Below are 23,914 nucleotides of genomic sequence, written 5' to 3' on the forward strand. Positions count from 1 at the left end.
CCTTGTGTTCTTATTCCCATATATCCCTCCCCAATAGCTCCCACCGCACCCCTGGTATGTTTAAAGCTGGAACTGTTGTAAGGAGAGGAAACCAAGAGCAGGGAGGGTTGGGCGGTGCTGGTGGCATCAGTGGGCTGAGGTTGGAGTCGAGGCCTGGTGGGAGGCCATTGTGGGAAGCCAAGGGTGGGTTTGGGTGCAGAGCAGGGAGGGTGGAGAATCCTGAGCAAAGGTTAGAGCTGTTGCCTTGCTGTCCGTTGGCTTTGCCGTGGCCCTTGGGGAACCACCTGTCCAGAATGTCCGTGCAATGCTTCTCAAAATTGATGTGCCATCAAGTCACCTGGGCTCTTGGTAATAAAATGCAGATGCTGATACAGTGGGCCTGGGGCTTGAGATTATGCCTTTCTAACAAGCTCTGGGGACGCTGCCCCTGCTGATCTCATTTGAGTATCAAGTTCCCAGAACATGCTTCCTCCTGCAACCACATTCTGCCAGCCTCTGAGCTCCACCAACATGTTACAGTCTCCTACTCTTTAGCTTTTTTTTTCCTATTTCTTTTCTCCATCGTGTGAGTAGCACATGGTCATACTTGCTGTGTTATGTCGTAACACTGACTGTGTTAGTCAGTTCGGGCGGTGTAACAAAATACCACAGACTGGGTGTCTTACATAACAGAGGTCTATTTTGTCAGCTTTGGAGGCTAGAAGCCCACGGTCAAGGTTTCAGCAAGTTTGCTTTCTACTGAGGCCTCTCTCCTTGGCTTGCAGAGGGTCGCCTTCTCACTGTGTCGTCACAGGGCTGTCCCTTGGTCGGTGTGCACAGCATCTGGTGTCTCTCCGTGTCTGCCTTCCAATTCCCTCTTCTTATAAGGACTGTTGGTCATGGGGGATTAGGCCCCACCCTCATGACCCAACATCACCTCTTTAAACCCTATCTCCAGACACAGTCACCTTCTGAGTTAGAGCTTCAACACACAAATTTTAGGAGGACACCATTCAGTTCCTAACAGTTATTATAGAAATATGATCAAGTACAGAAGAACAATTTTTAAAAAATTATCCATCTTTCTATTTCTTCAAGATAGTTACTTTTGGTGTAGATATTTTGCAGGCTTTATTTCTCTGCCCATGTGTATAAATGTTAACAAGTAAGCTTCCTACTAACCTTAATGTTTTGTGACTTACTGATTTTCACTAATATATGTAGTGAACAACTTATCAGGTAAATAGATATACATCTTCGTTACTTTACAGAGTTGCATATTATTCTATTTTATACTTGTACAAACACTCACACTGTAACTTTTTTAACCAACTCTCTATTGTTGGAATACTTTATTATCACTAAAGCTGTTCTGAGAGGAAATATTTGAAGAACAGTGACTCTAGATGATACAAAAATGATCAGATTTTCCTACTCTATGTTGTTTAAGTTTAAAATTTTCATTTGGAGTCTAAGTTTAAAAACAGCACTTGGACAAGGTAACTACAACCACTAAGCGGCCCCAAACGGTCCCCAGGGGCAGCGCCCTGGGAGAAAAGGCATCCGTCGGCCACCTGCCTGTTGTTACCACTGCCCATCTGAAGGTCTTATGTCTCCCTGTCATTTACTGACCTCCCTGGGGGGTCTTCTCTGCAGAGCTCTGCAATGCATGGCTAACAGGTTTTTCCCAATTCTGCACTGTTCCAGGATATCGACATCTTCAGCTGCGAAATCTCCACAATGAAGTCTTGGAAATCTCTAGTTTATTCATAAACAGCAGGAGGATGGAAGAAAATTCTTCTGGCAATACTGTGCCGGCCTCTCTGGTAATTAAGTTCTATTTCACTCAGCATATTTGTGGGAATTGCTACACCAGAGGCAGGCTTTCTTGTGGTCCAGGAATGTGGTCCATTCAAGTCATAGATTAGGTGGCTATGGATATAATTAAAACAACAATGGCTGATACCTGACACATTCTAAGCACTTTACATATATACTGACTCACTTGATCCTCACTAACTTCGTGACACAGCTATTAGTCTCATCTCCATGTTATAAAGGAAGGGGAGTGCTAAGTACACCTGAGGTCACACAGCTATAAACCCAAGTTCATCATCTACTGCCATACTGCTTGCCAGGGAAGTGAGCCAAAAATAACAACACAGGGAAAAGGGTAATTACGCAAAGCCTGCTAGGAAGCATCTTGATACTTCTAGAAGGTTTAGGTTAGACCAGGAAAATCCTTTGCTTCTTCATTAGTGCCGGGGCAGATGTCACAGGCGAAGATTGGGTGAACAGCCAGGCGCTGCTGGTGACAGGTAATTCTGCAAGCCCAGCAGTACCCTGGCACCTGAGGAGACTCAGCACCTGCACTCTTGGGAATGGGAGAGGAACACTGCAAAAAGGGCCACCATTGCAGAAGCTGGGTTTTAACAAGTTCCGCACTGGTTAAGGTCCGTTGGTAAGGTTTGAGAACCAATGGTAATGTCCATCGGTTAAAAGTTTGAGATCCGTTGGACCAATGCTCACCCCGGTAATGCAGGGTTGTTTACCTCGACAAGGAATTCTGCTTTGATTAACTGGTTGATTCCACTATGCTTGCTCTTGAAAAACTGAAGGGTGTCCATCCATTGCCTCTTTACATGTTTACTAATCTACTCACAGCCACACCGATCTTTTAAAATTTATTTTGGTGGGGGTGCGGCTGCAATGGGTCTTTGTTGCTGCACACGGGCTTTCTCAAGTTGCAGCAAGCAGGGTCTACTCTTTGTTGCAGTGCTTGGGCTTCTCATTGCAGTGGCTTCTCCTGCTGGGGAGCAAAGGCTCTATGCATACAGGCTTCAGTAGTTGCGGTGCTCGGGTTTAGTTGCGCTGCAGTATGCGTGATCTTAGTTCCTGGACCAGGGACCAAAACTGTGTCCTCTGCATTGGCAGGTGGATTCTTAACTTCTAGACCACCAGAGAAGTCTGGTTGCACCCATCTTATACTTCAGTGTGGTCCTAACAACCTTTGAAAAGCTGCCTTCTGTGCTTACCGTGGCGCCGCCTTGACCCCTGCTGCCATCACCTCCGAGCAGCCCTGCTCTCTCCTCTGCTTCTCTTTCCCTCACCCCAGTGGTTTCTTCTCTCTCTGTCTCTCACCTTGTTTTCTTAGGTTCTCCTCGTTCTCCCTTCAGTAAGTGATCGAGGTTGAATATAGCATGTTGGCCAGTAGAGAGGGGTGTCGCCTCTGCCTGGTGCCTGCCTGTTACCTTCCCTGCCTGGGAAGCAGGGATGGTCTGCCTGGTGCCTGAGAGCAAGAATTAGATGGTAGTGTCCCATTCTGGGTTGTCCACTTATTCTTCTAGCTATTCTATTCTAGAAGCCCCCCACCTTGAAGCCAGGGATGTCTTATTTCTACCCAAAACCCCAGAGCCAGGCATAATGCCTGTTTCATTGTCCGCCTTCCATAAATTATTTTGTATTTTGTGAATGAATCTATCTCAGTATACAAGCTGCTCAAAGACTTGAGAGTTACACACCTCCCCAACTCTTCCTAACAAAAATACCTTTTATATTACAATTATTTGTCTGCCTGGACGGCAAGCTCCCGGAGGCCAGAATATTTTATTTATCACTTTACCATCAAAATTCTAGCCCAGTGCCCTGAAGAGAGATGGAACTCAGTAGACACTGTTGAATGTCACTTCATAAGTAAGGACTGACATACATTTCAGACAATATCAGTCCCCTAATTATGATGGAAAGCAACACTGTTATTTAAAATAAATTGCTATTTTGGTGGTATGCTGCTAAATATTCTTACTAGACTATTAAGGAACATGCACCATTGCCTAAAACCACAAAAAGAGGCATCTGGTTAGAAAAGGTTGGCCTTGTTTTGCATTTATGTGTCCCTGCGTGTACTTCTAAGAACTAGCGCCTCTCTATCAATGCAGCCTAGAAACATGAGAATGGAAATGAATGAGAAACCATATGATCTTCCTTGACAGATGTTTAATACAGAAGAAAGAAAATGTTTGCAGACTCACAGAGTCACAGTGCATGGCGTCCCAGGCCCAGAGCCCTTTACTGTTTTCTCTATAAACGGAAGCACTAAGGCAAAGCAGCTTCTCCAACAAGTAAGTTCACTGAGTCTATAGTTAAGAAACAGTTCTTTGAGAGGCATCTCTAGGTTAACATCTTGTCCAACATTTTACAACTGACTCAAAGTCAGAGAAAGCAGCTCAAAGTGTCAAATTTCATAGATTATGAAACAGAAGCTATTACCAAGGGGTTTGGGCTGATTTGTTTTTGAACTTTGGTGTCTACTCTCACAAAGCACTGTTGGGGTTTTGGAGACAGTGTAAAATATAATGACCCAGCAATCCCACTGCTGGGCATACACACGGAGGAAACCAGAATTGAAAGAGACACGTGTACCCCAATGTTCATCGCAGCACTGTTTACAATAGCCAGGACATGGAAGCAACCTAGATGTCCATCAGCAGATGAATGGATAATAAAGCTGTGGTACATATACACAATGGAGTATTACTCAGACATTAAAAAGAATACATTTGAATCAGTTCTAATGAGGTGGATGAAACTGGAGCCTATTATACAGAGTGAAGTAAGCCAGAAAGAAAAACACTAATAGAGTATACTAACACATATATATGGAATTTAGAAAGATGGTAACGACAACCTGTATGCGAGACAGCAAAAGAGACACAGATGTATAGAACAGTCTTTTGGACTCTGTGGGAGAGGGAGGAGGGGGGATGATTTGGGAGAATGGCATTAAAACATGTATAATATCATATAAGAAAAGAATCACCAGTCCAGGTTTGATGCAGGATACAGGAAGCTTGGAGCTGGTGCACTGGGATGACCCAGAGGGATGGTATGGGGAGGGAGGTGGGAGGGGGCTTCAGGATGGGGAACATGTGTACACCCGTGGTGGATGCATGTTGATGTATGGCAAAACCAATACAATATTGTAAAGTAAAAAATAATAATAATAATTTTAAAAAAGGAAAAAAAATAAAAAATTAAAAAAAATAATTAGAAAAGTAAGGAAGCATTTCCATGGACCACCCATAAAAAGCAGCACATCACTGTCCACATGAGTAATCCCAGGGCTGTGGAGCAGGACTGGAGAGGAAGTGATGCTGGCCATCTCATGGAGGTGACAGTGTCAATTGACCTGCTCCTGGAAGCTTCATGCCCTTAATTGTTGCTGAAGTGGTAGCTGCCTTGCCCCACAAAATCCACAGTCCAGCATCAACCTGAGACCAAGGTCTGGGGTGAAGGGAGCAGAGTCTTCCTGAGAATCTTCTATCCCACCTCCACCCCATCCCCAGGTCCTTCTGCTTCTCTGAGTGAGACCAATCAATCACCAAGTGCTGATTCTGGTCATTGCATGCTCGCATGGTCGAGTGGATGCCTGAGAAGGACGTTTGCTTACTCCACGCCAGAAGTTGGCAGCCTTCTCTGGTCACTGCAAGTTCAGCTTTTGCCAGTAACCTGGATAATAGAAAACCATGTGAAAGAATACATCATTAAGAGTAGCTATCATAATGTCTAGTGTTTACCAGGCTTCCCTGGTGGCTCAGGCAGTAAAGAATCTGCCTGTAATGCAGGAGACCTGGATTCGATCCCTGGGTCAGGAAGATCCCCTGGAGAATAAACCCACTCCAGTATTCTTGCCTGGGGAACCCATGGAGAGAGGAGCCTGGCAGGCTCTAAGTTATCCTGATGCACCTGGGTTACATTTTACAGTCAGTGCCTCAGTCATAAAAGGAAACAAAATTGAGAGACAAAAACCACTACTCTTACTGTTTCCACTGTATAGATGAGGACACTGAGTATCCATGGGGTCAGATGTCTTGGCCAGCACCTCACAGCCAGTAAGGACTAAATGCAGGCCTCAGACCCAAGTCTGTTTGGCTCCCCAGCCTGGTCTCAACCATTTCAACTGTCAGGGTCAGTAGCCAACAGAGAAAACAGGCCTTTAGGCGCACTGTCAAGTCTTTATTGAAAGGGGAATTCCCAGGAACTTAGATCAGATGAGATTAGAAGATGACTGAGTATTTCTAACATGAGAATGGGAGATTATCTTGGTAAAAGCTGGACTGGGTTCTTTGCCTTTGGTCTTGTGTTGCAAGATTACAAAGAGCTATGTTCATAGATTGAAAAGCCTAAAGTTTTTAATTCAGTTAGAGCTCTTATTCCATCAGTGGGAAAAACAGTTTTGCTGGCTGGCAATTATGAATAAATTGTTTCATTGCCCAGAATGAACATAAACAATTCTTTTTGGACGTAAGAGAATTCTAAGATTGTCCAGAAAGAGTTATGCAACACTGCAGGGTAGGTTTCATTTATAAGTTGCAAACCAAACTTATCTGAACCCTGAGAAAGTAAACTTGTTTGGGTTTGAAGTTTTTGCGACTCTTCAGAAGTGTGCCTAAATCGGCCTTTGCTCTTTCTTTAGATTCTCGTTATGGATCAAGATACCAAACCTATTGCCACAGACTATTTTTTAATGGAGGAAAAATATTTCATATCTAAAGAGAAGAATGAATGTAGGAAACAGCCGTTCCAGAGAGCCATTGGTCCAGAAGAAGAGATCGTGCAGATTTTAAGCAGCTGGTTTCCAGAAGAGGGCTATGTTGGCAGGATTGTCTTAAAAACCCAGCAGGAAGTAAGTGTGTCCTGGGGCAGCCTACCCAGTAACAGCTCATATGTAACTCTCTACCTCACCACTGGCCGCCTCCCTCAAATTCAAAACTTCTTATCACCGCAACTTGCTTTGTAGTCTTCTTTTAAGTAAATGTGGAGAATTGATTTTATTCTTCTGCACATATTCAGAAGGTCAAGTTATAGAAATGTGGTTTAAAAATCATCCCTTAGGAAACAAGGGGAGAAAGAAGTCAAAGGATTCCTTAAGCATGGCGTCAGTGTAGTGTCCAGGGTTTCACCTGGACGTGTGAAGACCTTGCTGTAAGGCTCACTACTGTGTAAGGGAAGGTCTGTAGGCAGTTTGCATTTGGGGGTTGGTTGCCCTCCCGTGAGTGCCTGTTCAAGTTTTAGCTAATAAAAGGTTTTTTGCTAATTCATGAAACAACAGCATTTCTTTGAAAATATTCCATAAAATTACACAAGGTAAGAATAACCTCTCAGCTTTGGTCTGAATTTGTTGCAGATTATATTATGGTCCCTAATATTGCCATGATCATTCTGATAATGGAAACAGTACTGTCTGTTGACTCCAGATTGGGGGACCCCTGATGGAGTTTGCTGATGGAGCACTTTTCTTTTTAATAGACTTATATTAGCCCACTAATTGACTGCCATTTTTAAAAATGACATATGAGGTCATTACATAGATAATAATGCCTTATGATAAATCAACAATAAAGCAGTTGAAGCAGTTCAACAATCTGATTAAACGAATATTTATTGTGCCAGGCCCTGTTCTAGGCACATGATCTGCCTCTTTGGGGCATGAAATGGAGATGGACTGATAAAATCCCCATTGCTGGTCCATGCTTGCTAGAACACAGAGATGATAAAGAGCCCATTTCAGCATCGTGTGTAATTTTTCACTCTCTACGTAACTATGAACATGCAGCCTCACTGCACTCCAACTTCTCTAGGAACCAGAGCCTCTGCGTTCCCTCCTAACCTTGTCTTAGATCATAAAAGAACACTTCCTGTAAGCCAAGAAATGTAATTATCTCCCTAGTGTCTTCTCCCCATCAGACATGTACAAAGTACTAAGATGGCGGAGAAGCAATTCTAATCATAAAAGCTGTAGAAGAAAACATCAGAGGGCTTACCTCGGCTTTTGAAGCCATCTTTAATTTCTCTCTAGTTTTTTTTCCTATTTCTAATTGCCTTTATCACATGTAAAAAAGTATGCTAGGGACTTCCCTGGCAGTCCAGTGGTTAAGACTCCGTGCTCCAAATGCAGGGGGCGCTGATTCGATCCCTGGTCCAGGAACTGTTAAAAAGATCCTCCTGCCTGCTGCATGGCCTAGCCAAAAAAAAAACGAAAAGTATCCTAGAAGTGACAATTTCAGTGAAGTGAATTTTTTAACCATATATTGCATCATGACTTACGGTGTTTAATGCTCGCAAGCACCCAATATTTTGAATCATCTTATGATATAAGGGAAACCATTCTACACAAAGGAAACAGGTTTAGAGAGGTTAGATTATGACAGGGTGAGAAGTGGAAAGAACTGAAGTCTTATGTCTTCCCGGTCAGTGTTCTTTCCACCACCCCATGCTGCCCAGGCTGGAGCTGAGTCAGTGCTCACGGGTCCTCCATGCCCAGCACCATGGGAGGCAGTGAGTAGCAATGGGCAGACTGCTGAGTGTCACGATGGGTCTTCATCACAGGGTTGGAAGGACTGGGAGGCCAGGGCTGCCCCATATGCAATTAAAATGTATATGACAATAAGCAGCAGAGATGTCAGGAATAAATGTTTAATAAAGGCTGGTGGAACAGAAGCATTTTGGAAAAAGAAGGATATAGTAGAGGGGAAGGCTAACAAGCATTTTCAGATGAATATAATATAGCAAGTTCTCCTTTATATGCCTTGTTGAGAGAAAAGTTTTGAAATGACTGAAATATGTCTCAAAAGATAACAAATCATATTTCATGTATCTAGGCCTACCAGCTGCACAGTGACACATGATACGAATTTACTGATTGACTAAATGAATTCAGCACTTACTGAATGGAAGCAGACACTGGTATAATTGATAGATTTGGGCTATAAGTATTTCCACTTAGGCTACTCGGTGAAACTAGGAAGCTATGTAAGCAGTTTGTCCGTATGTTAAAAGTCCCCAAGCTGCTCTTTGACCTCTGATCCTGCGTGTCTGCTTTGTATAATTTTCTTCTTTCCTGGGCTCTCAAGCTGTTAGGTATCTTCCTATGGTCAATATGCTCTCCTCTGACACCTGCTGGATTTGAAATGAGACAAACCTGGATCTGACAAATTAGATAGATGACCTTCAAAGTATCGTCTGAATTCTGTAAACCTCTATGTCCATATTTGTAAAATCTATGATAGAAACTGGCCTTCCTGGTGACTCAGCGGTAAAGGATCCAACTACAATGCAGAAGTCACCGGAGACTCAGATTAGGTCCCTAGGTTGAGAAGATTCCCTGGAGGAGGGCATGGCAACCCACTCCAGTATTTTTGCCTGGGGAATCCCATGAACAGAGGAGCCTGTGGGCTACAGGACATAGGGTCACAAAGAGTCGGACATGACTAAAGCAACTTAGCACGCACGCATGACAGAAACTACCCTGCTTGGCTCAAAAAATTATTATGAGACCCAAGTCAAACATGTAGACAAAATGTAGAAGAATGCTTCAGTTCAGTCGCTCAGTCATGTCCGACTCTTTGCGACCCCATGAATTGCAGCACGCCAGGCCTCCCTGTCCATCATCAACTCCTGGAGTTCACTCAAACTCATGTCCTTCAAGTCGGTGATGCCATCCAGCCATCTTATCCTCCGTTGTCCCCTTCTCCTCCTGCCCCCAATCCCTCCCAGCATCAGAGTCTTTTCCAATGAGTCAACTCTTCACATGAGGTGGCCAAAGTACTGGAGTTTCAGCTTTAGCACCATTCCTTCCATAGAACACCCAGGACTGATCTCTTTTAGAATGGACTGGTTGTATCTCCTTGCAGTCCAAGGGACTCTCAAGAGGCCTCTCCAACACCACAGTTCAAAAGCATCAATTCTTCAGCACTCAGCTTTCTTCACAGTCTAACTCTCACATCCATACATGACCACTGGAAAAACCATAGCTTTGACTAGACGGACCTCTTTTGGCAAAGTAATGTCTCTGCTTTTGAATATGCTATCTAGGTTGGTCATAACTTTCCTTCCAAGGAGTAAGCATCTTTTAATTTCATGGCTGCAGTCACCATCTGCAGTGATTTTGGAGCCCCCCAAAATAAAGTCTGACACTGTTTCCACTGTTTTCCCATCTATTTGCCATAAAGTGATGGGACCAGATGCCATGATCTTCGTTTTCTGAATGTTGAGCTTTAAGCCAACTTTTTCACTCTCCTCTTTCACTTTCATCAAGAGGCTTTTGAGTTCCTCTTCACTTTCTGCCATAAGGGTGGTGTCATCTGCATATCTGAGGTTATTGATATTTCTCCCAGCAATCTTGATTCCAGCTTGTGCTTCTTCTAGCCCAACATTTCTCATGATGTACGCTGCATATAAGTTAAATAAGCCGGATGACAATACTTGACGTACTCCTTTTCCTATTTGGAACTGGTCTGTTGTTCCATGTCCAGTTCTAACTGTTGCTTCCTGATCTGCATATAGGTTTCTCAAGAGGCAGGTCAGGTGGTCTGGTACTCCCATCTCTTGAAGAATTTTCCACAGTTTATTGTGATCCACACAGTCAAAGGCTTTGGCATAGTCAACAAAGCAGAAATAGATGTTTTTCTGGAACTCTCTTGCTTTTTTGATGATCCAGTGGATGTTGGCAATTTGATCTCTGGTTCCTCTGCCTTTTCTGAAACCAGCTTGAACATCTGGAAGTTCATGGTTCATGTACTGCTGAAGCCTGGCTTGGAGAATTTTGAGCATTACTTTACTGGTGTGTGAGATGAGTGCAATTGTGCGGTAGTTTGAGCATTCTTTGGCATTGCCTTTCTTTGGGAGTGGAATGAAAACGGACCTTTTCCAGTCCTGTGGCCACTGTTGAGTTTTCCAAATTTGCTGGCATATTGAGTGCAGCACTTTCACAGCATCATCTTTCAGGATTTGGAATAACTCAACTGGAATGCCATCACCTCCACTAGCTTTGTTCGTAGTGATGCTTTCTAAGGCCCACTTGACTTCACATTCCAGGATGTCTGGCTCTAGGTCAGTGATCACACCATCATGATTATCTTGGTCGTGAAGATCTTTTTTGTACAGTTCTTCTGTGTTTTCTTGCCACCTCTTCTTAATATCTTCTGCTTCTGTTAGGTCCATACCATTTCTGTCCTTTATCGAGCCCATCTTTGCATGAAATGTTCCCTTGGTATCTCTGATTTTCTTGAAGAGATCTCTAGTCTTTCCCATTCTGTTGTTTCCCTCTATTTCTTTGCATTGATCCCTGAGGAAGGCTTTCTTATCTCTTCTTGCTATTCTTTGGAACTCTGCATTCAGGTGCTTATATCGTTCCTTTTCTCCTTTGCTTTTTGCTTCTCTTCTTTTCACAGCTATCTGCAAGGCCTCCCCAGACAGCCATTTTGCTTTTTAGCATTTCTTTTCCATGTGGATGGTCTTGATCCGTCTCCTGTACAATGTCACGAACCTCCATGCATAGTTCATCAGGCAGTCTATCAGATCTAGTCCCTTAAGTCTATTTCTCACTTCCACTGTATAATCATAAGGGATTTGATTTAGGTCATACCTGAATGGTCTAGTGGTTTTCCCTACTTTCTTCAATTTCAGTCTGAATTTGGCAGTAAGGAGTTCATGTTCTGAGCCACAGTCAGCTCAGAAAAATGCTTAGTAAACTATAAAAGAATATGCAAATGAGGGCTATTGTTATGGTCATAATCTATGGCTTCTAATGTGACTGAAAACAGCTTAAAAATCAATAAGCTCTGAGTAAGGCTCTAAGGCAGAGAAGGCGATGGCACCCCACTCCAGTACTCTTGCCTGGAAAATCCCATGGACAGAGGAGCCTGGTGGGCTGCAGTCCATGGGGTCACGAACAGTCAGACAGGACTGAGCAACTTCACTTTCACTTTGCACTTTCATGCATTGGAGAAGGAAATGGCAACCCACTCCAGTGTTCTTTCCTGAAGAATCCCAGGGACGGGGGAGCCTGGTGGGCTGCCGTCTGTGGGGTCACACAGAGTTGGACATGACTGAAGCAACTTAGCAAGGCTCTAAGGAGTGCTGTTAGAAATATTTGTAGTGCATGGTCATTGTGATATTTTATATGGCAACCTAGAACTTTTCTTTCTTGCTTACTTCCATCCCGGCTTTCAGGATTATAAATTGCTGCTGCTGCTGCTGTTAAGTCACTTCAGTCGTGTCCGACTCTGTGCGACACCATAGACAGCAGCCTACCAGGCTCCTCCTTCCATGGGATTTTCCAGGCAAGAGTACTGGAGTGGGGTGCCATTGCCTTCTCCAGGATTATAAATTACGTCATGTGAATTACCACCCAACCCCACTCTCCAATTGGTTAAATATATTGTAATCAATGCAATGACATACTATGGAAAACCTTTAGAAGATGACATGAAATGATAATCACAATCTTTCTTTAAAAGATATTTCTGATGTGGACCATTTAAAAAGTCTTTATTGAATTTGTTACAATATTGCTTCTGTTTTATGTTTTGGGCTTTTGGCCCTGAGGTTTGTCGGATCTTAGCTCCCTCACCAGGGATCAAACCAATACTTCCTGTGTTGGAAGGTGAAGTCTCAACCACTGGACCACCAGGGAAGAAGTCCCTGATCACAGCCTTTTAAATAGAGAAAAAGTGAGTTGTAGAACAGTATATGTACTACAGTCTCATTTTATGTAATAAAAATAGAGAATAGTTCTCTCCCCTTCACGCATAATTTGATGAGTGGAATCCACACACTTCAGCTGTATGTAAATCTTAGGGATCACAACTGTAAGAACAATGAAATGATTGGGGCGAGGCTGTGCAGCTGATTGGTGAGCCCAGGAGCCAGTCCGTTTTGGTCCTGGCTGCAGTTTGGCGCCACCTGGTGGTAGTTACCCATTTTGACCTTAATATCAATGGGGACAATTCTGGTTCCTAGAGCTGGTTGGAATTTCCAGGACAATGACAGTGATTCTTGTATTCTTCTGGTTAGTTAGCATCGTTTCTGTGGGATGATCTGAGATTAAGCTAGAAGCATGCAGGGGACTGGAGGACCTTCCTGCCCAATCCTCCCATCCTGAGATGGGATTGCCTACTGTTTACTTGCCTCACCTCCCCATCGTCTCCATGCTGCTCCCTTGTGGAAGATAACTTTACACGACCCTCGTTTGAAAATGGCTCTAGCAAAGAACAGGAGCCATGTAACAATCACATTGTATTTAAGTTCGCGTAATTCCAGGATTTCTTTTATTTCTGGTTGTGCTGGGTCTCGTTGCTGTGCAGGCTTTGTCTAGTTGCGGTGAGCGGGGGGCTACTCTTCATTGTGGCGCACGGGCTTCTCATTGTGATGGCTTCTCTTCCTGCGGAGCACAGGCTCTAGGCACACAATCTTCAGTAGTTGTGGCATGTGGACTCAGTTGCAGCTCGAGGGCCCTAGAGCGCAGGCTCAGGAGTTGTGGCACAAGGGCTTTAGTTGCCCATGGCATGTGGAACCTTCCCAGACCAGGGATTGAACTGTGTCCCTTGCATTGGCAGGTAGATTCTTCTCCACTGTACCACTAGAGAAGTCCCAGGGTTTCTTTGTATATATTTATTCACATACACAAAAATACATTTTTATATCCATAGCAGATGGTTCAAAGGATATACAACCTAACACAGTGATTTTTTATGGAGAATGAGATGGGAAAGGTGGAGGAAAGAAAGGAAAAAAGTAGAAATGGGAAGTTTGCCTTTATATTGATATATTTCCTTACTGCTTGAAAATTTTTGATAAGATACCTATATCTATATTGGATGAGGCATTAATACCATTTCTATGATTGTCTAAAAATAAAAAATAATTAATTAAAAAATACATGTCTATAGATGGTGGTAAATAATCTGCCTGCAATGCAGGAGACATGGGTTCTATCCCTGGGTCTGGAAGATCCCCTGGAGAAGGGAATGGCAATCTGCTCCAGTATTCTTGCCTGGAGAATTCCATGGACAGAGGAGCCTGCAGGCTACAGTCCATGGAATCGCAAAGAGTTGACTAACACTTTCACTTTCAACTATATACTTAAATCATATAATTATAAATGTAAAATTCACTGAAAGCCAACCCACCAAAGACCATCTAACCCGATGACCAATTCTCAAAATTATTGAGAATTTTGTCAATATCCATTTAGATGTTACTTACCTCCAGGTATTGTTTTAGCCTTTTCACTGTGGGTTTTGTTCATTCAGCCTGCCGGAACGTCAATCTTGCATGTTTCACATTTCAGATGTCTAGCATTTCTTAAATGCTCAAGTTTTATTGGGGAATGGATGGGATTTCTCTTAAATGTACTTACCATATTCTTATTTGGCCTTTGCATGTGTGTTAAGTCACTTTAGTCATGTCTGACTCTTTGTGACCCTGTGGGCTGTAGCCCACCAGGCTCCTCTGTCCAAGGGATCCTCCAGGCAAGAACACTGGAGTGGGTTGCCATGCCCTTCTCCAGGGGATCTTCCTGACCCAGGGATGAACCGGCATCTCTTAAGTCTCCTGCATTGGCAGGCGGATTCTTTACCATGAGCACCACCAAGGAAGCCCATTTGAATTTTAGTAATTGGAAAAATGGCATATTGTCTTTTTACAGATTTATCTCTAGCTGATTTGTGGACTCAAAATCCACAGCAAACATGAGCAGATCTACTGGCTTGTTCGGGACCAGACCTTATCAGCGTGTCAACATGAGCAGAAACTTATAATACTTTCCTCCTCTAAGATGACATGTATATCCTTCTAGGATAGTTTGTGAAACAGTAACTAGTGTATGGGATATCATGCTAAGAAGTTGTTTCCACGTCACCAAGATCCAACTAAAATTTTTACTAGATTTTTCTTTATTCTACGTTATCATTTACTCAGACTTGTCTTTTCTTAACCTAGAACCTGGAAGAGAAGAGCATTGCACAAGATGACAAGGAGATGCTCCTGAGCTCAGAGGAGGACAGCTTCTTTGTCCAAGTGCATGACGTCTCCCCAGAGCAACCGCGCACGGTCATCAAAGCGCCGCGTGTCAGCACCGCGCAGGACGTCATTCAGCAGGTGAAGGCCTCCCTGCCCTCCCCCAGCCCTGTCCTCAGTGTCAACTGCTGGGCTCAGCTCCCTCTGGAAATAAGGTTCTGGAACACAGGGGACACGACAAGGCAGCATGTGCCTGGTAAGGCTAGGAAGTATCCGGTCCTTCAATGATACTTGCCCAGTATATGCTGTGAGTTAGGCTTTCTCGGAAGCCTTGACAGCAGAGCCAGGAGGTGGTTCTGCAGAACGGGAGCGTCATTGTCCATCACCTAGTGACCGTCTCTCTGGGATCCTTCAGACGACATGCAGGAGGACTCTCTGACCCTCTCCCCTTCTCTGGTCTTCTCTCCCCCCTTCTTTGTATATGGCTCCAGAGAACTCTGCTGCCTTCATTCCAAGCCCTGTAGTGGTTTGCGTTTATTAAACACTTGCTTGAGAAGTTAGCATAATGGCTCACAGAACAGACTCTAAATCAGGTTATTCCAGGTAAACCCTGGCTCTACATCTTACTAGCTGGGAGAGCTTGGGGAAGTCATCTAACAATCTGTGCGTAAGTTACATGGGTGTGGCGGTAAATTGTTTCTTTAAAAAAAAAAAAAAAGACCCCGATTTGTAGCATTTGCCAGTTTCTGTCTTGTACATTCCTCACACATCAGATCCCAGCGGGCTCCAGCACAATGCCGTGTGCCAAGCTACCACCCAGGAAAACATGAAGATAGTATAACAGCACTTTCTTAATAGCTATTGTGAACATTAAATATATGCAATGGACATTTGCCTAGTGTAACACCTAACATGGCAAGCACTATTTAAGTGCTATTTGCTACACTGACTGTACAATAATTTGGTTAATATGAGTCTCCTTAATAGACTTTGAACTCCCCAAACTATATACAGTACCTGGGACATAGTAAATGTTTGATGAGTGAATAAATGAATAAATGAAAGATAGTCTCGATAAAAGAGAGGTGAGACCAGGTAAGTCTTAAAATGCTTTCAACATCCAAGACTCTGAGATGAAGAGGCAGTGTCGTGCGCCAGAGAGGCTCTGGAGGGTCAGGATTCTGTCCCTCACTGTCTGGATCACTTTCAGATCTATGAACTTTGGTGGATGCAGAAAATCTGGCTCAAGTCCTTTTTCTGTTACTAAGCTGTCCATCCTCTGTAATATGCCTGACCTCTTAAGCTTAAGCTTCCTTGTCTGAAAAATGGGGATTGTAACATCTAAATCATGGATGGGTGTTGTGAAGCTAAACGAGGCAATGTCAAGTTTGTGTAAGCTACAACTGTGAAAATGTAAACTGAGAGGTGGGATGACATGATCTGAAAAGGACCCCCCACCCCAGTGTAAAAGTCTGTGACATTTTTCCACCCTAAAGTCTCGTTTACAGGGAAGCAAGTGTTGGAGATCCTGTGTTTTTATTCTGTTGATCATAATTTACCTTTCAGACCTTATGCAAAGCCAAATATTCCTATAGCATCCTGAGCAACCCCAACCCGAGTGACTATGTGCTTCTGGAAGAGGTGGTGAAAGACACCGCCAACAGGAAATCTTCCACCCCAAAGGCCTCCCAGCGCGTCCTTTTGGATCAGGAGTGTGTGTTTCAAGCTCAAAGCAAGTGGAAAGGTGCAGGAAAATTCATCCTTAAGCTAAAGGAACAGGTGCAGGTAAAGTTCAAGGTTATTGTGCTCTATTTGATTTTCATAACTACAGTATAATCAAATTCAGGAGCTGGTGAAAGCCAGGAGGAAGTTCCCGAGTCAAGGACACTAGTGGGAAGAATGCTGTTTGGCTCTGTTTTCACTGTGTGGAAAGAAATGTTTCCCTCTGGGTGTAAGCAGTCCTGAGGTGGCCGGGGGTAGGGGGGGGGGTCCCCTCCGCCCTGCTTTCCAAAGCTCTACCGACCAGAGAGAGAACAACAAAGGGCTCTCTCTGATACAGTCTCTTTAACCTAATACCAAGGGCAGGTTCTTATTTTCCACAGGCATCTCGAGAAGATAAAAAAAAAGGCATCTCTTTTGCAAGCGAACTCAAGAAGCTCACCAAGACTAAACAGCCCCGAGGACCCACATCACCTTCTCAGGTCTTGGCCTCAGAAAACGTCCAAAACAAGGAAGAGAAACCTGTGGGTGGCTTGCCTTCCAGTGACGCCATAGACTACCGACAGTGAGCAAGATAGCACAGTTTACCCAGGTATCCCGAGTCATCGCAGCGTTCTAAAACGGGGGTCAACTATACTACTTTGTAAGACATAAGTTTGTACACTGTCTTTTGTCTTTTGCTGGAGGAGGAAGTTCCTGAGGCAGGTAGGGATGGTACCCTAGAGAAAAGGGGCTCTGAAGATACACGCGACTTCAGCACTGATGATTTCAGATCTCCTTATTTTGTAGATAACCAAAGGCCACAAGAGGACAACAAACTTGCCCAAACTGCAATAGCTTTATTTCATCAGATATAGAACTGTCTTAATTACTGGTAATTCACATGAGCATTCTCAAAGGACTGCTATGGGTCTTTCTGTTTTCATTCTTTGGATTTTTAGTTTGCTGTTCTTCTAATTTAGCTCTGATTTAGCCTTAACAACCTCCATTTCTTCTGACTCAATGAAAAAATTAAAATCTCCTCCGAGTGGCTAGTGGGGCATCTATGCTTTCCATCCAGAGTGTTTGAAAACAACAGAGTAGATAGATGGTCTTCCTTTCCTCCACCTGCTTGTAGCCCCGTGGCACTCAGCCTGGCTGCAGTTCTGAGCGTGTGAGGTTTGCTGTGACCAGACATAGAATAAAGATGCAACACCATGTGTTGTCCCTAGAAAAAAAAAAAAAATTAAAATCTGGCATGAAAGTTGTGATGATTAAAAAGAAAGCAAAATGACATAACAGCCTGAAGTAAATTATGCCTTTGGTTGCCAGCTCACTGCTTGGTATTCCCATACAGAGTAAATTTCATTGTTTTAAACTATTTAAATGGAATCTGAATTTTTTAAAAAAATGCATGTGAGGAAATCAAACATAGATCTCTTCTTTCACTTAGTTTCTTAATGAACTCAGTTCAGTTCAGTTCAGACGCTCAGTCGTGTCTGACTCTTTGCGACCCCATGAATCGCAGCACACCAGGCCTCCCTGTCCATCACGAACTCCCTGAGTTCACCCAAACCCATGTCCATTGAGTCAGTGATGCCATCCAACCATCTCATCCTTTGTCGTCCACTTCTTTTCTGCCCTCAATCTTTCCCAGCATCACGGTCTTTTCAAATGAGTCAGCTCTTCACATAAGGTGGCCCAAGTATTGGAGTTTCAGCTTCAGCATCAGTCCTTCCAATGAACACCCAGGACTGATCTCCTTTAGGATGGACTGGTTGGATCTCCTTGCAGTCCAAGGGACTCTCAAGAGTCTTCTACACCACAGTTCAAAAGCATCAATTCTTCAGCGCTCAGCTTTCTTAATAGTTCAACTCTCACATCCATACATGACCATTGGAAAAACCACAGCTTTGACGAGACAGATTTGTGTTGGCAAAGTAATGTCTCTGCTTTTTAATATGCTGTCTAGGCTGGTCCTAACTTTCCTTCCAAGGAGTAAGTGTCTTTTAATTTCATGGCTGCAATCACCAGCTGCAGCAATCTTGGAGCCCAGAAAAATAAAGTCAGCCACTGTTTCCACTGTTTCCCCATCTATTTCCCATGAAGTGATGGGACCGGATGCCATGAACTTAGTTTTCTGAATGTTGAGCTTTAAGCCAACTTTTTCACTCTCCTCTTTCCCTTTCATCAAGAGGCTCTTTAGTTCTTCTTCACTTTCTGCCATAAGGGTGGTGTCATCTGCATATCTGAGGTTATTGATATTTCTCCCAGCAATCTTGATTCCAGCTTGTGCTTCCTCCAGCTCAGCATTTCTCATGATGTACTCTGCATATAAGTTAAACAAGCAGGGTGACAATATACAGCCTTGACGTACTCCTTTTCCTGTTTGGAACCAGTCTGTTGTTCCATGTCCAGTTCTAACTGTTGCTTCCTGACCTGCATATAGGTTTCTCAAGAGGCAGGTCAGGTGGTCTCGTATGCCCATCCCTTTCAGAATTTTCTACAGTTTATTGTGATCCACACAGTCAAAGGCTTTGGCATAGTCAATAAAGCAGAAATAGATGTTTTTCTGGAACTCTCTTGCTTTTTCGATGATCCAGTGGATGTTGGCAATTTGATCTCTGGTTCCTCTGCCTTTTCTAAAACCAGCTTGAACATCTGGATGTTCAAGGTTCACGTATTGCTGAAGCCTGACTTGGAGAATTTTAAGCATTACTTTACTAGCATGTGAGATGAGTGCAATTGTGCGGTAGTTTGAGCATTCTTTGGCATTGTCTTTCTTTGGGACTGGAATGAAACTGCTGTGTTTTCCAAATTTGATGGCATATTCAATATCATGGTAATCCAAGTCTATGCTCTGACCAGTAATGCTCAAGAAGCTGAAGTTGAACGGTTCTATGAAGACCTACAAGACCTTCTAGAACTAACACCCAAAAAGATGTCCTTTTCATTATAGGGGACTGGAATGCAAAAGTAGGAAGTCAAGAAACACTTGGAGTAACAGGCAAATTTGGCCTTGGAGTACAGAATGAAGCAGGGCAAAGGCTAATGGAGTTCTGCCAAGAGAACGCACTGGTCATAGCAAACACCCTCTTCCAACAACACAAGAGAAGACTCTACACATGGACATCACCAGTTGGTCAACATTGACATCAGATTGATTATATTCTTTGCAGCCAGAGATGGAGAAGCTCTATACAGTCAGCAAAAACAAGGCCCGGAGCTGACTGTGGCTTGATCATGAACTCCTTATTGCCAAATTCAGACTGAAATTGAAAAAAGTGGAGAAAACCACTAGACCCATTCAGGTATGACCTAAATCAAATCCCTTATGACTATACAGTGGAAGTGAGAAATAGATTTAAGGGACTAGATCTTATAGACAGAGTGCCTGATGAACTATAGACAGAGGTTCGTGACATTGTCCAGGACACAGGGATCAAGACCATCCACATGGAAAAGAAATGCAAAAAAGCAAAATGGCTATCTGAGGAGGCCTTACAAATAGCTGTGAAAAGAAGGAAAGTGAAAAGCAAAGGAGAAAAGCAAAGATATAAACATCTGAATGCAGAGTTCCAAAGAATAGCAAGGAGAGATATGAAAGCCTTCCTAAGCAATGAATGCAAAGAAATAGAGGAAAACAATAGAATGGGAAAGACGAGAGATCTCTTCAAGAAAATTAGAGATACCAAGGGAACATTTCATGCAAAGATGGGCTCAATAAAGGACAGAAATGGTATAGACCTAACAGAAGCAGAAGATATTAAGAGGTGGCAGGAATACACAGAAGAACTGTACAAAAAAGATCTTCACAACCCAGATAATCACAATGGTGTGATCACTGACCTAGAGCCAGACATCCTGGAATGTGAAGTCAAGTGGGCCTTAGGAAGCATCACTACGAACAAAGCTAGTAGAAGTGATGGAATTCCAGTTGATATATTTCAAATCCTGAATAATGAACTCAAGGGATTATTAAAGCCCTCTTTTCACCTGTTCCATCATAGAGTTCTAAGATTTAAAATCCTTGCGACATCAACAGCATGGTGAAGGCATTGTTGCTTATATTACACAGCTGCATCATCTGTCTGCACACAATCAGTTATTTCTTATATAAAATTACAGCTCACAATTAAAAGAATTTACTGATACCTCTTGATGGGGCCAAATCTGACGTACAAGAGCCCATATTGAGCCGATGTGTAAGAAGCAACTCCTAAAACAACTGGTGCCCCAGATACACTTACAAAGAAAGCTCTTTCAAAACAGACATAGCGAAACACAGGAAACCACTCCTCCAGAGCTTCTGCACAGCCCACTATCCCGAGTCAGGGCTGTTTAGGTTTTGTATGCAAAGACTCACCAGAAAGAAATCTCAGCACCATGGCAGCAGTCCACATCATACAGCATCAGATAATACTGAATCTGCACAGAATCGTGAAACCCTGGACTGTTCCAGACTCTGAGAAGGCTCAGCACTCATTGTCTGTTGTGGTACTTCTGGTATTCCATACCCTCCCCTTTTTTTTGTAATTATCTTAATTACCACCTTCCTTCCTGTTAGTTCCCTGACCAGGAATTGAACCCGGGTCCCAGGCAGTGAAAGTGCAACGTCCTAACCACTGGACCACCAGAGAATTTCCTGGTATCTTAAAGTTCCAGACTCAACTTACTTTCCTTCTCAGTGACAGTGTCACTGAGATAGTGCTTTCTTCTCCAAGAACTAAGCACCATGTGGAGCCTCTCCAGCTTTTGGAAAATGACTCCTCATGGTAGTGGGTCTATGAGCACACAGTAAAGACAATGATCAGAATTTCAAATATTGTTCTCCATATCAAGAACTTAGCATCAAATACATTATACATGTGATAATGTTATGCACACCTCTCACCTCTTTGTTATAACCTCCGTTAATGATAGAGTGGAATTACACTTGGCAGAGAAAGAGCCCTGGGTGTGCCAGAAGATTAATGAGTACATAATACAACTCCATTAGAAATCTGACTTCAAAATAATGTGCTTGCTCTAATGAGCATTACTCGTTGCTCATACTTTATGAGAACAGGGAAGGTGGTGGTGATCTAGATGATTGCCTTCGGATTCAATTTTCCTGTCATAAGCAGAAATTCATAGTCAGTCAGTTGACCTCTTTCCCTAAATTTGGGGAAGGTTCTGTTTAACAGTCATTGAAAGAATAATAGCCATTGCTGCATAGACATATATATGGTAATATATGTCCCATGTTATTAACTTTACAAACAGTGTCTCCAAGAAAGAGCACTTGGGAAAAAAGAAGGGCCTTTCTGTATATGCTCATAAGAAAACAAGTTTAGTATTTTTATTCCTTTCTGAGCAACATAATATTTCATGTTATTTGTTCTGAAATATTCACCTCTAATAATAATCTAAGAATTTCTAAACAAGTAATTATTTACCTTAAGTAATATTTAACCAGTTGAAAGAAGTCCACCTTTAAAAAAAAAAAAAAAAAAGCTGAACAGTTTAATTGTGGTTAAAAAACTTTCTACAGAATGTGGTGTTCCAGGGCAGAAATAGCCTAATGTTCCACCTCCCAGGAACATCATGTTCTAACACTATGAGTTTATAGGAAATATTCTCTGCCCCAAACCCAGCCACCAGAGTTGTGGGTTTCTGTTGGTTGAACCCTAAACCTTGCTACAACTGTGGACTGGTTCTGCTGCTTCACTTTGAAGACATTAATACTAACAAGCCTATGTATACAACTTTACAGGTGAAGATCTTTTGGCAAGAAGTTAAAATCAAGAACGAACATAATGGAGACAAATATAATTCCCTTATTTTCATAAACTAAACTGGAAACTTATGATTTCTGAACTCTTGATATAAGGTCTGAGCTGAGGTCAAGCAAAATGGTACAGAACTGGTTTCCTGCTGAATGAAGCAAAAAAGCCCAGCAGACTGCCATTTTACACCTGTCAACAGTTGGAAAAACCACCGCTAAGCTTGCAATAATCGACTTAGAACAGGAGTCAGCAAACTTTTTGTCAAGGGCTAGTCAGTAAATATCTTCGTTCTTCAAATGGTCTCTGTTGCAATGACTCAGCTTAATGCAAAAGCAGCCGTAGACAATACATACATGATTGAATGTGGCTGTGATCCAAGAAAACTATTTAAAGACATTGGAATTGGAATGGTATATCATTTTCCCATGGCATAAATATTCCTCTTTGGATTTTTTGAAAAACCATTTAAAAATGTAAACTATTCTTAGTTCAACAGCCACACAAGAGCAGGTGGCAGGCTGGATTTGGCTCAAGGGCCACAGTTTGCTGACCTGACTTAGAAAACTGGGAGCAAGATGCACAGAGGTAAGAAATGAAGCAGGCTGGTTTAGTCATACCTGTTATGGATAAGAAGTGGAAGCTCTGGGGCATTGCAAGTGTAAATATGTCCTTTAGGACTCATTAAAAAGTAATTCAATTTACTCTACATTGTGTACCATCGTGAACTCTTCTATAGTGTTTCTTTTTACATATAGAATGATGTTGGGTTTTTTATGTTTATTGCTTATATTCACAGACTTTTGGTTTCTACAAAATGAATTTAGAATAACGTATCTACTGAGTTGTGGCATCTTAGTAAGAAACTTAACCATGTTTCTAATGCAAAAGTAGACTGAGTTGGTGTTTATTTATTTTACGAGGTTTGTACTGACACTGTACCTATGTATTTATTATACATAGCTTTCTTGATATTGCTTGCAGATTAGAAGCATTAGTGCTTCTATTTCACTATTTGAAAACAAATCTCCTTAAAAGAAAATGTATACCCTGAATACCTGAAATAGGCCAGAATTTCATGTAACTTGCCATTTAATGTAAATTATTTTTAAAACCTTGCTGTATAAGACTATCATGTAAGTGTAAAGGATTCGTCTTGTTCTTGGCATGAAGCAAATTGTGACTTTTCACATGAAATGTGTTCCTCTAAAGTAAAATCCAAATTTTATCTTTCTAATGACCTTCAAATTTGATGTTTTTCTTCAAATTACAAAACATACTAAAATCTCTAATCTTTGCTTTGAGACATTTGCACCATAAAAAAAAAAAAAAATGAATAAAATAATTCCCCGTTCTTTGTGCACTCTAACAGAAGTATCAAAAACACACAACACAGCTTTCATGTAATCGGAAGTTCTGACTAAGTCAAAACCTCATTGCTAAAAGAATCACCGTTTGCTTGTCAATAGCATTCAGGCTATTTCAAGTTGATGCTGTTTGTACAGTACTACAGGTTTCTTTTTAAATCAAATAGTCAGTCTACAACAAATGCACCATGCTCCCTTCACTTTAAAAAATTTCCCAGAAACTGTAATCAGACTTGTCTCAACTAATAGGCATTTTTGCCATCTGTTTGGGCTTTGCTGTGCTTAGTTGCTCAGTCATGTCCAACT

At 42.4% G+C, this 23,914-nt stretch overlaps 1 protein-coding gene and 1 non-coding gene across 3 annotated transcripts in view; one reads left to right on the top strand and one right to left on the bottom strand.

Moving 5' to 3' along the window:
- PLCE1 (phospholipase C epsilon 1) overlaps window positions 1-23,477 on the top strand; it is a 369,385-nt gene extending 345,908 nt beyond the window's left edge. Inside the window, exons 27-33 of one of the 2 annotated variants that reach the window (XM_055561030.1) lie at window positions 1,687-1,805; window positions 3,972-4,100; window positions 6,455-6,664; window positions 14,761-14,919; window positions 16,345-16,563; window positions 16,881-17,089; window positions 22,232-23,477. In XM_055561030.1, the coding sequence (XP_055417005.1) occupies window positions 1,687-1,805; window positions 3,972-4,100; window positions 6,455-6,664; window positions 14,761-14,919; window positions 16,345-16,563; window positions 16,881-17,066 (1,022 nt within the window). In that variant the 3' untranslated portion in view covers window positions 17,067-17,089; window positions 22,232-23,477. Of the gene's footprint in view, window positions 1-1,686; window positions 1,806-3,971; window positions 4,101-6,454; window positions 6,665-14,760; window positions 14,920-16,344; window positions 16,564-16,880; window positions 17,090-19,435; window positions 21,925-22,231 lie in introns of those variants that run through there. The other variant, XM_055561031.1, reaches the window with a different exon arrangement.
- Window positions 21,044-21,116, bottom strand: TRNAE-UUC (transfer RNA glutamic acid (anticodon UUC)). The gene has a single exon. It is a non-coding gene; the product is annotated as a tRNA-Glu (tRNA).
- Window positions 23,478-23,914: the final 437 nt, after the last annotated feature.

Source organism: Bubalus kerabau, chromosome 22 (genome assembly GCF_029407905.1).
Source record: "Bubalus kerabau isolate K-KA32 ecotype Philippines breed swamp buffalo chromosome 22, PCC_UOA_SB_1v2, whole genome shotgun sequence".
NCBI lineage: Eukaryota > Metazoa > Chordata > Mammalia > Artiodactyla > Bovidae > Bubalus > Bubalus kerabau.